Source organism: Vidua macroura, chromosome 1, assembly GCF_024509145.1.
Source record: "Vidua macroura isolate BioBank_ID:100142 chromosome 1, ASM2450914v1, whole genome shotgun sequence".
Taxonomy (NCBI): Eukaryota; Metazoa; Chordata; class Aves; order Passeriformes; family Viduidae; genus Vidua; species Vidua macroura.
The window spans coordinates 125,552,501-125,566,331 of NC_071571.1; the positions used below are offsets into that span (position 1 = coordinate 125,552,501).

A 13,831-nucleotide genomic window follows, 5' to 3' on the forward strand; every position below is an offset into this window, starting at 1 on the left:
TTATGAACTATGATCTGAGCTGTAATGTTCAATAGCTTCATAGAGGAGCAGCTGGAGCACAGTCAATATTAAAAATTGCCATTAAAATTTCCCACTTCTAAAATTACCTCGTTTTCCAGATCTTTTGGGGGATGGGTGAATGGGGAATCAGGAAATAGCTTTGTTTTAACAAGGAAACTCCTAAAGAAAAATATTTGGGATGAGTATGGTTGATCTCCACTCTGATACTGATGCTGGCAATTTCTGTTACCAACGTCAATGCTATTAACAATAAAATAGATCCTTACATTTTTATATCAAGTTCTGGTTCTTGACATAGATGAACCCCCATCCAATTCCCTGTAGCATACAGACACTGCATGATGTGTTCAAGACATTCCTTCTGACTTCTCTTGGGGGGTCTGAGACAATGACCTACCTCCCAGAGAGAAACCAAAAACTGCAACTGGCATGTAGTGATGACAATAAATGACCACAGCACTCAGGCTAGCTCCTCCTCAGGAAAACAAAGAAATCTGACTATTTTGGACTGGTCAGTGCAGAAGTGTGAGATAAATCAGGTGTTAGGAGGACAGCGACACAGCCCAAAGCAACACAGAAGCAAGAGACTGAAAAATGGAAGCGATTACTCCAGATTACGATCAGTACTGCCAGCAGAAGGACGGCTTAGCTGACACTTCTGCTCTTGCTGGCTGTGTGAGGGATCACAGAGGAGATCTCGGCAGGCGCTGAACTGCTCGTGCAACATGAGTTAATGGGAGCTCAAAGCACAAAGTGACTGCAGAACGCTCTGGGCTGTCGCGCTATCGCCGGCCTTGCTTCAGACACGGCACCTCCACAAGTGCCTACTATGAACCAAAATGCCACAGCCATAAGATCCAAAACTGATTTAATATAAACACTGATTAAAGGTTGAGTAAAAATACTGGTAATTTAGCTTTGTCCTGGCAGGATTTATTAATACCTTCTGACTCGTTAACACCAACTTTCTCTCCAGTTTTGATGGTTTGTGGCTTTAGTCCTTTATGCAATCTATATTCAATTTGTACCAGAGGGCAATCTGGTCTGGCAACAAAACCATTCTTCTGTGCAGAAATTTATAAAGAATAATCTTATTACAATAATTCGTAAAGTGCCCTTGGGAAAATTGCTCACAATGCCATGACATTATAGAAACAATATACAATCTGATACATTATTTTCAAAAAAATTCTCCAAAGCAAAAAGGAGGTGAACAACAAATATATAGGCAAAAACTGTTAGTCCAACAACAGTCGAATTATGGAACGCTTTATAGTCTTGGAGTGCTTTTAAAATGCGGGGAACAAATTGGCAGGAATATCTTGGGAAAATCCCAAATTTTAAGTTTTATCAAAGTAAGTACACCATCAGCAAGCCCAGTGTTTGAAGATGAAATGTCTGTGAATTACTATGAGGTATTTAAATACAACTTGTAAAGAAAATCCATGTTTTACTGAGAGGAAAGAAGATAATACAGGTCAGTATAACCACTAACTCTTAGTGTCTTTTTTTTTTCTATTTGTAAAGAAAACAACCTTTCTCCTCCCTGTTAATTTCAGATTTTATATACACATATAAAACTATATAATATATATAGTTTTACATGTATATACACACACACACATACGAAAATACTCATAAACACTCATATGTGTATATATCTCAGGGCCTTACTGGATTTCAGAGTCTGTTTTTCTTTTTTTTTTTTGTGTGTGACTTAGAGAACACAATTGGGCAAAAAACCAAGTAACTGCATGCATGCAAGTGTATCTTGCCACTTGTGCATGTAAATTACACAATTTGTAAATAACTGCAGAAATAGCATGCTCAAATTAGGCACCTGATTGCCCAATTAACTTGTTCACAGAAAATCAGATGATAACCTTCAGTAGCTTCTATTATGGATTCTTCTTTTCACTGCTTCCCTATGGAATCCACAGTTTCTATTCCAAACAACTGCATTGTTATTTTGTGCTTTTACACAGATACAAGCAGTGCTGCACATTTAATAAAGCTATCAAGTGAACTTTGGACCAGATTTTAGAAAGTTGTTTAGATACTTAAAAGTCCTCTTATGAGAATGAGCCAGCTTAGACAATTAAAAAAAATATAAAAAGATTTGGTCTAATTTCAATTGGTTCAAATGTTCAAATGTGAAAAAAAATAACTCAGGCATTTGTGGCCCTTCAGCCTCTATTAATAGACAAAGTTTTGCTTCTGTGTCTTTGATTTTTTAAAGTGTCTTGTTTTCTTTAACAGGCAAGTATTATTTCGCCATATACATTCACTTCCTAGTAAATCCTTCCTTTATTTTTGCATTGAAATAATAATTAATTAACAGTAATTTGATACAAGTGGACACAGAACACCAGGTTGCCACATTCCAGTGTATACTTCCTAATGGACAGAGAAACTGAAATACCCAAATCAATCCAAGTACTGCAAATAGAGAAAGTCGTTAATTCATGTATCAAAATGAGTTAAGAAATGGTCTTTTACCACAAGTATGTTGCTCCTTTGCTGTTGTACTTTTTCTGAGATGATGTTGTGGAAAGAGGGTATTTTCTTTTCTCTACCAATTTTTTGCATCAAATAAATCTTAGTAACTTTAAAAGAAAAAACAGAACGAACCATTATCTTAACAACAATCTCTGAAATAAGAGAAAAGGAAGCAAAAGCAGAACTGCTGGGCTGGATCATTTCCCTGAATTAGGTATTACAGATAATCCTAGTGGCTGCAATTACCAGTTCTTCACAGGCCTCCTGCAGCAACAGCTGTGCTGGTCCAACTGTTCATCCCCCCTCAGAAAGGGGAGAGTAATAAGAAAAGCTACTGGAGCCCCCTTACTTTCTTGTGGGTTTCAATCAAGCATCACCGTATTTCTTCCCTCAGACTTCTCGTGACAGTATCTGCTGGTGAGTTGCCATTGCTGCTTTTCTTCCTCTAGAGGATCAAAATCCAATTTGGTACTTAAATTACTTTGTTCCACTCCACTGGTCTGTGTCTCTTTTAAAAAACTTCCAGGAGTGCTGCTTGTCCTTCTTGCAAAATCAGCTTTGCTTTTCTCCTATAAACAATCAAATTAAAATCCCAACTCTTTCCCACATGCCCTTTTCAAAAATATAACCATGATCATTTGTATCAGGAGAATTATTTAGCAGTCTCCAGTCTTAGTACAGCTTTTGTTGAGAAAACTGTAGCTTATATGACTCTGAAGTGTTTATTAGAAAGCTTTCAAAAAGAGATCTTCATTTCAGGAAAAGAAAAATTGTTCAGTTTAGCAAATACAGACGTTCACAGCAGAAAGACTGAAATGGTTAAAAATGATCCTAGGGAGCAAGCAGCTCACAGAATTAGCAAAATAATTAATATTTTCCTTTTTTTTACAGAAGAACACTAATAGCTGCTCTGGTTTCCACACTTACTCAGACAGATTTTTGTTGTGTGGTCTTCTTGGTTTTGCTTTTTTTTTTTTTTTTGCTCTATTGCTCCACACAGGTTTTAATTAGTGCTTCTCCTTGGCTACAAGTGCTTCATTTTGAAATACAAAGCTCTTCAAAAAACAAAAAAAACAAAAAAAACCCAAAACAAACAAACAAAAAAAACCCCAAAACAAACAAACAAAAAACCTCCCCAAAAAACCAAAACCCCCAACACCACATGGAGGGGAACATGGGAAGTGATACAGTGCAGCTGCAGCAATCTGCTTCTGCTGTTGTCCTCCCCCTCCCCAAATCCTCTGCATCATTTCAATCGTTAGTCGATGAACCTTTGGCAGGCCTTCTTCCACCGGCAGGCAGTGCACCACATATCTCTGTTCTCCATCCCATAGACCTTCCGACACTTTTTCCCCTCCCCTCTAGGCTTCCTGTCAGAGAGAAAGGGAAGCTCGTTAACGAGATGCTTTAGTAGCTTAGCTTTTCACCCTAAGACCAGGACAACAAACTCAATGTAGTGCAGGAGGCAGAGAACACATGGCCTTTCATGGGATTTGGGCTGTTTTCATTCCAGCCGATGAAGTGACAGACACATGTATGGCCATGACTGTCACTCTCAGGGACCAGGCCTTCTCCTCACCTGACTTCCACAGCTTCTGCAGCAGCTGCTGAGCTCCTAGGATGATCCCAGGAACATACTGCCCTGACTTTAGCCAGCAACTAAATCTGGACTTAGTAAATTATACTTCAGCCTCATGAAGTGCCAAGCTGTAATGGGCAGTCATAGCTGCTCCACAATACAGGCTAGGCCATGTCAGGCTAAAGTGCTGCAGAGCTGTGGTAAAATATTTGGAATAGGTCAGAGCAGCAGACCTTGACCATCAACAGGTATCAGCTATGCCAAAGCAGAGACAAGCTACCAGCTCCTGGTCCTTCCTGCAGTTTGCTCTGAGCTCATTGACTGAAAAACAACAAAGTGAGTGGGAAGTTTTAACCCTTGCTCTCACTCATAGCACCTTCTCTGTGGTCCCCAAAGTCAGCAAGGTGGACAGCACCTGCTTTTAAAGCTGTAATAATTGTCCTGTTTTCTATCTTACAACCACACTTGGAAGATCACAAGTTTAGAAAATGATCCAAGTAACTGTTACAATGGATTTTTTTATATTCAACACACAGCAAGACAGCAAATCTGAGGAGCAGTGCTTCACCAAGCAATCCAACGTTAACTACTGCAATGCCATCTGTCCCAGAATCTTTAAATAAAGTAACTGTACCAACAGAACTGTTTAATACTGGTTTTACATATTGCATGTCACACACAGGATTCCTTTCTTGCATACCCACATATTTTCTGGTAACTGAACATTAATGAATGGGCACAATCCATGAATTGGGAAGATCCCAAGTTTGGTTTGTAGCATATGCAATGATCTGAGAGTCATAAAGAAAATGAAAAGCATGAAATCTTCTTTTTGCCTCATTTTAGGGTACAGTCACCTTTAGGACTGTGAGAAATAAGGAGTTTCTTTACTGTAAGAAATTTAGCATTACAGTATGATTTTTTTAACCAAACTTTTTGAATACTTTAAAAGTAGATTCTGGTCAAATATCAGTTAAATTTAGTGGTAATGAATGCAGCTTATGTCTAGGAAGACAAGGCATAAAAAGCTTTGCCTTAATCTAATTTATTGTAAGACAGGGTTTCTTACAGTTCAATTGTAGCCAAATGCCATTCTGACTGACATAAACACATAAGATAGTCCAGCCTTTCAGGGAAAAGCACAAAGCCAGACAGTGCAACTGAACTTTACCTTGGATGGTAGTGAAGGGAAAAATAGGTTCTGAATATTTACTTTGAAGAGCTCTAGCAAGACTGCCTGACAAGTGCAATCAGGGCTGGCAGTGGGCTTTTTCTGATTCTCTGGCCACTGACAACTTACTCACTGAATACCCTCCCAGCTGTGAGGCTGTGTGTCAGCAGGAGCTAATGGTCCCATACCTCAAGCCAAATGCTACTCTAGGCGGTGATGAAAGAACTGTGTGGGACTGTTTCTGCTCTCCACTCCCTGCAGGACGATTATGGGTTGGTGAGACCTGTCAATACAGACAAAAAAGCTGCTTATGAATAACATACACATGTGAATGCAGTATAAATACTTTTTCCAAGAAAATGCAAATTATGCTGCACGGTGACAAGGATACCCAGGAAAGGTGATTATATACCATACAAATGTAATTAAGTGAGAAGTTTATTTAGCATTAGGTATATTACATTAGCTTCTCTTTGTTTCCCTGTATTTCCAGTCATCCTCCTAGAGCAATCCAAAATATGGATGAACATCACTGCAGGTTTTGGAAACTACAAGAAACACATTCATTCTTATTTAAAAACTCTGAATAGCTCTTATGAAAACCTTTTCCTATTTAAGCAAAGAAAGTAACTGGAAAAATAAACTCTGTCCTGTGCTGAGATCAATACCAACAATCTTCTATGAAAAAAAGGGATTTCACTTGTTGCTCCTGTCACTTGGCACTCTTTGTGGAGAGACACCCTTGGAGAAGAGGGTTTGTTGAAGAGCACTCACAGTGGGGCCCCTCGAGGTCTAACAGGCAGGGAGCACAGTGCAGCCCTTCTGACCAAAGTTGCTAACAAGATGTATCTCCTTACTCCACACAGTAAACCTTCTCAGCAGGTCTCCTCTTTGTAAATGTTTCCAAGGGAAGGGTGTTGTTTGGTCTTCTGAGACGTTCCAAAGAAGTCTCCTACATGAGCATGAGGCTTGGCAACATCATTCAAGTGATCACATGGCATAAAGCTTGGCCTTAAATAATACCTAAATTATTTTACTATGGTCTTATTTTGCTCCTGTGTGAAGGCCACAACCACTTTACATCTAAAATACCAGAAAAAAATTCTGAACACTCTTTTTTTTGTTGTACATTGAATGTAGCATCTAGTGCACAGTCAGCCTCCTGCTGCCAGGAACTGCAGATATGGTCATAGTTCTCTGCACTGCTATGACTTTTCCCTCCTGCCCTCTTCAAGTTTTACAATATCTGGAAGAGAGGGAACTGACTGACCTCAGTTGAAGAGAATTACTGTAAGTGCTTTAATTTTTGATACAAAGTCTATTTTAAAGATACTCCATAGTAGCAAAAAACGAATGCTTGTAATTGAGTGCAGACACTTTCAACTTTTACGCTTGGCTAGTAGCGAGATTAATTTTTGATTTAACTGCGTATGTGGCTCACACGCTGAACAAACTTAAGACCATTACTGATATACAAAATATACCTGCAAAACTTGGAAGACATTTCTTCTCTCTCTGCCAGCTTACCATGTTTTGTACATCCAAAGACCACATTAGCTCCTTTTGTTCTATCCCTCCAGAATACTAAGGGCAGCTTGTTCTCTGCTACTTTTTTCCAAATTTTTATCAACCACTTTCCTTGTTTTACCAAAGAATGGTTGAAACACTGAAGATAAAATGCAAAGCAATAGCACTTTTGTAGTATTTGACATTCACCAGACACTGTACTGTTCCAGTCATTACCAGTAACCAGAGATCTCCCGTCATTGTGCTAGGGTTCAGAAACATTTTAAAAACCAGAAATTATTCTATGTGTACCACTAGTAAGTGACACTCAATATATTAGCTGTTTGTCATTGAACAGAAGAGTACTTGGATGGCCTCCTATGTTATAAGCAATTATCTTGCTTACTTCCAAACAGAGATCAGGCTGGAGCACTAACTGCAGCATGCAGACTCCTCCCTCACATTCTCCTGGGAGGGTCTCTGCATGATGGTTCCACAGACTGGCACACCAAGGCAGCTACACAGCACCGAAGTTGAGCTTTAGTGTATTTTGATGGGCTTTGTAGCAGGTCTAAATAATACCAGTCAGCTGCTCTCTATAGGGAACACTAAGAGCAGATTAAGAGCAAGCCCTGAGAAGGCAATCCTTGCTCTTGGAGGCTTTTCATGTCTGAAGCGCTGTCTAATGCAGAGTGAAATAACACTGTTTGTTTGAATCAAGGACCCGGAGTTTCCAGTTACAACTCCTGGGGGGGGGAACTGTGGTTTGAGAGAAGATTTGTCATCTGTAAACATCAGATTATCAAAGATCTTGCCTGTTCAACATTTTTGTGTCTTATAGCAGGCAGATATAAGTAAGCATCAGACAGTCGAGATCATACTGACATTCAGGAAGACTTTTACCATACATTACATAGAAGTGGAAGTACATAGTCATTATGTTAAGTCCTCCAGTACCAAGACATATGGACTTCACCATGGCTCATCCCATTTGAATCATTTAACTCACTCTCCTCATGCATCCCTAGGGTGTGGCTGCTTTATTCTCCTAATTCAGCCTGAACTGGTAGAGCAATTGGTCTGTCCTTTCTGCTTCTTGTAAGGAACAACATCTCACAATGGCTCATAACTGTTCCAACATTCAACCTTTCACCTGCAAAGTTATCTTCAAAAAATTGTATGAAAAAGTGTATTTCCCACTTGCCTTGGAATCTAACCTATGCATGATTCAGAGCACAAAGGGCTTTGGAGGTTCCCCTAATTACAGAACCACAGAATAACCTGAGTTGGAAGGGACCCACAAAGATCATTGAGTCCAACTCCTGGCCCTGCAGAGAACATCCCCAAGAGTCACACCATGTACCTGACAGCATTGTCCAAACACTTCTTGAACTCTGCCAGCTGGTGCTGTGACCACTTCCCTGGGGAGCCTGTTCAGTGCCCAACCACCCTCTGGGGGAAGAATCTTTTTCTAATATCCAACCTAAACCTCCTCTGACACAACTTCAGGCCATTCCCTTGGGGCCTGTCCCTGGTCACCACAAAGTAGAGATCAGTACCTGCCCCTCCTCTTCCCCTCATAATGAAGCTCTAAACTGCAATGAGTTTAGAGTCCCCTCAGTTTCCTCTTCTCCAGGATGAACAGACCAAGTGACCTTGGCCACGTCTCCTCCCTTATGACTACAAGACATCTAAATAAATGCCTGTGTTTAGATGTTGTGAATACTCCTGAGCCTAGAGCAGCCACATACTGAGCCCAACTGATCCAGCAGCATGTATGGGTTGTTCTGAAGTGCTCAGTTACTTGCTGGTAAGTACACCCATATTCACAAAGGCCTTTCAGTGCTGCTCTGATAAAGACTTTCTGAAAATAAGGACTTAATGCAACTCCTGGTGTTTGAACACCCCAGTTCCCAGGACAGAAAGCAGGAAGTGCTCAATGTCATTGAAATTCAATGTCCACAGGAATGAAAGGGGGAAACAGTATGTGTCAAAAAATAAACATAAAAGGAGACTATACTGAAAATATGTAGACCTATGCACATTTTCAAATCTCTACCTAATCTTTTCCTGTCCAGTGATTTGTCCAGGCCAGAAAAGTATTCCAAAGCCATTTTAGAAAACTGCTTGCTTAAGTATTAAGGGTCAGGCATAAAGTAATGGTTTGGACTTACTCTCTGAGGTTCTCTTGGGTGGTACAGATTTGTGTCTCATGTCAGGGACCGTGTACATCACAATTGTGTGAGTTTGTTATGCTGGCTTTGTCACATAGTCTGGCCTTAAATAAACCCCATCAGAGATGAAGGAAGTCTGAATGCAGGTGAAGTACCTACACTCAGTGTAAGGGTGGGAATTGCCAGACCCCTGATTTTGTAAAGCAATATCTAATTTACTTTGAAACAGAAATAAAACTTTAATTTAATATACAGGTATTTAACATAAATTTGCATTTGCACCCTCACTTACTGCACATAATTTTTCACTGCAGGCAAATCTTTGTAATTCATAAATGATCACACTGATAACAAAGTAGTCAAGTGTATGCAAACCTGGAAGATTTTTTTCTTATTATTATTTTTTTCTTTGTTAAACAGCCTTATAAATGTTGTTAGAGCTATAATGGCAGTTCAAATGGTTCCCTGAGCAGTTTGTAATTCTGCATCACTGCTTCCCCAGATTTGTATTGGGATTACTTTCAAATTGTACTTAAATCATTGCCATCTCCATCGAATTCTCAGAAAGTGATTTAGCATTTCTTAAATTCTATTGAGAACTCTCCACTCTACAGCCACAGATCAGCATTGTTGCCTGAACAAGTAAACTCGATGCATACGTGTCTAACCCTGCCCTCTTAAGTGTCTGATTTACAATGTGACTAATTGCATTTTTAGATTCCCAACACTCCTGGCACCAGTTTCTGCTACTTCACAAAAGGACCCAGTTTCATAATTACTCCGTATCAACCCCATTGTTGGGAAATCAAATTCTCAGGGAACTCTGTGGATAGCACACTCTGTCAAGGCACTCTTGTTGAAATTGCTGCCAGCATGATGTCTTTCACTGCTAGTTGTTCCTTGATGGAATTTAATAAATATTCATTGGCAGAGTGCAGTGTAATTGATTCAGTCACTTTCATTTTTATCAGCTCTGCTGGATGCCACAGCCTCTGCAGAAAATCTCCAAGATTTGCCAAAGGTTGACAGTAAGAAGCTTTGGAGATTCATTTGGTGAGGAGAAGGGAGGGAAATAGTATCTCTTATTGCCTTGTCTAATATTCACTGTCAGAAGAAAAAAAGCTATATGGTTCTTTGGATGAGCAATGTGCCTTATATAACACACCTTAAAAATTCATAAATTCATAAAGTGTAATATAAAATGAGATGTTATGATATCAAAAAGGTTTATGATTAGAGAATATTAATTTATAATGAAAACAGTGCTTTCCAATAAAATGAGGATACTTTAGATTAATATTTATTTATATTAATTTTTATATTCTATTTACATTAATATTTATATTCATCATAGAGAAGATTTCCCATTACTCATAAACAGTGATTTGCATTTACTTTCAGCAGTCCCCACATCAGACACTACAAGCTGAATTCCTTGCAACTCTTCATGAAGGTTTTGCACTCCCCCCACACTACCACACCTACACTGTGGTGTACCACACGTTTAGAATCATTGCAATTCTGTGTTTAAGCAAATATCACATTTCTGCAGTGCTGTTGATGGCTTAGGATTTTAGTATCACTATTGACAGAATTAGGCCTTGTACGCCACCTTTTTGAAGAAAGGTCAGTGTTGAATTTCCACTGAATACATCCTCATTAAAATGCTATCAAACTGCAATATGTGTTAATAACAAAATGCAATAGATACTGAACATATTTTCTGTATAAAACAATATTTTCCTGCTATTAGTAGGGGCTACATACTTGTAACCTCCTAAAATGGGACTTTGCATTTAATTTTATTGTTTCTTACAGTTGCCTTTCAAAAATGCTTCATCTTCAGAGTTCATTTAGGTAACAGTCCCACTGCCTGAATCCAACTGGCCTGTTAGCATAAACATCACCAGGCTGTTTTTCCATCTAATTTTTTAAGAAATCTCTTAGTGGCACAAAAAAGAAGCACATAATGCCAAGCTCTGCACCTACCAGAATGTTCTTTTGTAAGGATATAGTTTAAAAAATATATACTGTAGATACTATAGAAACTATAGATGCAATTGTCTGCTTGTAGACACTGATGCAAAAAGAACCTAACTGCACTGATAAAGACAGTTACAAAGGTGTTAAAAACAGCCATGCTAGCAAATTCAGGCACATGTTTAATTTGTTTCCTTTTGGTATCTGCTATGTCACATTTACTTCCATAATTACACACTGTGAAACAAAGCAAAAAGCTTTAAAAAAATTTTTTTCTCCCCTTCTTTCCTTTTTTGATGTGCACTTACTGGAATGCCGGTGAAGGTAACTGGAGGCGACTGCCAAGAGATGCTAAAGCTACTGCCATTGGGAGTGAATTTTGCTGACCCTGGAATGTTCACCGGAGGAGTGGCCTGTGTGAAGAGAAAGTATTATTCTAGCAAGAAGAACCATTCCTCTTCCAAAGGATCTTTCATTCCTTGAAATGGTAAATATGTGAGAGATTTTCCAAGGCATAAAAAAACTCCATGGTGACAAGCATTTTACCCTTGTGAGAGGGATAATCATGGATAAGCTAGTAAGGAAGGGACAGAGCTATATATATATATACCACTGTTCCTGAACCTTGTTTAAAGAAAGATGATTGCTCTCAAAAGAATCCATAGAAAACTTTTAAGAGTTAGATCTGTTAAAAAACCAGACAAAATCACATGTCACATAAAATAATTAAAATAATGCCAGCAAGAAGCAAAACCAGATGATCACCTGTTCCACAGTGATAAACAAGGCCATACTTAAACTCATGGCAGTTGTTTTACACAATTTTAGTGTGGATAGCAAGGCTTCTTGGATGGAAGTGATTAACAGTAAGTGTTGGCCATTTCTCATTTATCAGAAAAATGTTTAGAGTCATCCCAATTAAAACAGTTTTTCCTATTAAGAACAAGGAGCTGTAAATCATCCTTTGGATTCAAAAAGCAGCTCTTGAAACACTAAACTGAAGCAAGTATTTGGGCTCATTGAACTCCTATGTTCTTCCCATCCAGGCTGTAATACCCAGTGCTGCCCTGGGGTATAAGGGCGATAACCTGAGCTTAGACTATTGAGCATTTTTCATTACATGCCTTTCCTTTGGTTTTCTCACTGGGTTATGAATTTCCATGAATTCTTCCCTGCCTCTTTTTTAATCCCATTTAATTTTCAGAATCAGGAAATTCACAGCTGTGTAGCTACCCTGCCTAGAAGGAGCATGAGCAGCCAGCATGAACGAAGGCTCACTTTGACCCTTGAATTTCAAGCTGTCACCACAAAAAAACCCTCTCCTTTGTTTAAACTTACAAAGATTTTGCTAAAATGAGTTTTCACTTCTGCCTTTCAGTTGATGGTATGTGACAGTAACACAATACACTCACTCATTTAAGCAGTGTTTATGTTTGGGGCTGCTGAAATTTTCTTACTGGTTCAGGAAGAGAGTGCTTCCTTGCGCCACCAGGCAGAGAGGAGTGATGACAAACTACAACCTGATAGTCCTCATTAAAGATTATCTTACAAGTAAACAAGGGCTGAAGCAATCCCCTACAGCCTTTCCAGGAAAAGGAAGGTGAGACCACCAGATGCCTCTGTATATGACAGTGATGCTCTGTGGGCTGCCAAGCTGCTGACAGCTCCAAGAAAATCTACACAGACATGCAGAGCCAACATCCACTGTGCTCCATAAAATATAAAAACCTCTCTGAAAGGTGTCAATAACAATTTGGCAACTTCATATGGTACCAGTAGTTCTTCAACTTCAGATGGTACCAGTAGTTCTTCATCATAACCTTGTTCAAATGCGAAGGAGTGAATGACCACAGAGCTCCAGACAGAAAGAACAGGAGAGAGCTGGATAAGCAGTGAGGCAGCACTGCCTCTGCTCAGCATCCCACAAGGATGGCAGCTCAAACCCAGGGTCAGCACAGCAACTTCCTCAGGTATTTGAATAAGACCTAGAAGGGATATCCTAGGTGCTGAAAGAGCCCGTCTGTAGCTCCTCTGTAGTTAAAGTTAATAGGTACAGGCAATAGTTTTGTAAAGAAACACGAAGCTTAAAACTGATGCAGTTGCTTAAAATACCACAGTGCTCAATTTCTTTTTCTCAGTGCCTAAATATCTACCTCAGACATGATCAGACTTATATAGTCAATCACCTTGTTCACTTGTTTCCCAGATGTGCATCTTTGCTCATCAAGCACAGTCTGCTTTTTCAGGCTAACATTTTAGTCAATCTCTTCCATAAGGTAAGCAACCACATTACAACCAACTGAAGAATTTCTATACCCAACTTTAATTTGCTTAGAGACCTCCATCTAATTGCCAATCAAAATAAATTATGAATAATTTGTATTTATTTGTGCCAACATTACCCTTATATCTGAAATAGCCCGTGCTCATCCTCTTCCCCTCTCATGCTTGTCCTTTCACTTTCTTCCCAGGCAGCAATTCCATCTTTTTCTCGTCCCTTGCTTTGCCTGAGGTATCAGTCCCAACGGTGGAGAGGCTGCCCATGTCCTCTCTGCCCTCTTTCTACTTTTTCTAGTTGGAGCCCATTACATCAAATTTGGCTGACCAGAACTCTAACTCAGGATTTCAGCAGAATTTATATAGTGGTCTAGTATAATGGCATTAAAAACCCCTCTCTCTCCTCGGTATTTCTTATCCAAGAGAGCTGACAACTATTTTTCCCCCTTTCATGGCTCTGTTGTTGTTGGCTCACAGTCATTCTGTGCTTGATTAATGAACATAGGTATCCTTCTTACATAATTTTCCAACTATCCTGGTTTATTGCAGAAGAATCTCATTAGTTCCTTAGATGCAGGACTTTGCATGTTCTGACATCCAAACTGCATCCAAAACCTTATTTTT

At 39.3% G+C, this 13,831-nt stretch overlaps 1 protein-coding gene across 3 annotated transcripts in view; it reads right to left on the reverse strand.

Moving 5' to 3' along the window:
• The window catches only part of ZNF704 (zinc finger protein 704), a 101,648-nt gene that overhangs the window by 12,785 nt on the left and 75,032 nt on the right, over positions 1-13,831 (reverse strand). Inside the window, exons 7-9 of one of the 3 annotated variants that reach the window (XM_053970661.1) lie at positions 11,239-11,343; positions 5,459-5,553; positions 3,618-3,890 (exon numbers count right to left, since the gene is read on the reverse strand). In XM_053970661.1, the coding sequence (XP_053826636.1) occupies positions 3,779-3,890; positions 5,459-5,553; positions 11,239-11,343 (312 nt within the window). In that variant the 3' untranslated portion in view covers positions 3,618-3,778. Of the gene's footprint in view, positions 1-3,617; positions 3,891-5,458; positions 5,554-11,238; positions 11,344-13,831 lie in introns of those variants that run through there. The other 2 variants (XM_053970671.1, XM_053970681.1) reach the window with 2 other exon arrangements.